This window comes from Apis dorsata, unplaced genomic scaffold (genome assembly GCF_000469605.1).
Source record: "Apis dorsata unplaced genomic scaffold, Apis dorsata 1.3 scaffold_49931, whole genome shotgun sequence".
In the NCBI taxonomy this organism is placed as follows: domain Eukaryota; kingdom Metazoa; phylum Arthropoda; class Insecta; order Hymenoptera; family Apidae; genus Apis; species Apis dorsata.
The window spans coordinates 1-282 of NW_006265889.1; the positions used below are offsets into that span (position 1 = coordinate 1).

General features: G+C 59.6%; 1 protein-coding gene across 1 annotated transcript; it reads left to right on the forward strand.

Annotated features, from left to right (window-relative positions):
* Positions 1-4: 4 nt before the first annotated feature.
* Positions 5-278, forward strand: LOC116186710 (proton channel OtopLc-like; the record flags this gene model as incomplete). Its single annotated transcript, XM_031514884.1, has 1 exon — positions 5-278. A coding segment is annotated over one exon (274 nt), but the record flags the coding sequence as incomplete, so codon positions are not given.
* Positions 279-282: the final 4 nt, after the last annotated feature.

Below are 282 nucleotides of genomic sequence, written 5' to 3' on the forward strand. Positions count from 1 at the left end.
TGGTCGCCATTTACCTCGCTGACGTGTCCCACTGCGTGCTAATGGTCCTCTCGATCGTGGCCATTATCGTGGGATTCATACGGGTGCAGAGCTTGAAGTTCAAGGCCGAGGAGCAAAGCGACCTGAACGACATCCTCCTGCGCGTGTCGGGCTTCGGCCTGTTCGTCTACGCTGTGTTCAGCGTGATCGCCGGCTCGTTGGCCGCGTTCACCCACGAACCTAACCTCCTCGTCATGCTTACCGGCCTCCTCTCGGTGGCGCAGGTCATCCTCCAGATGCTGT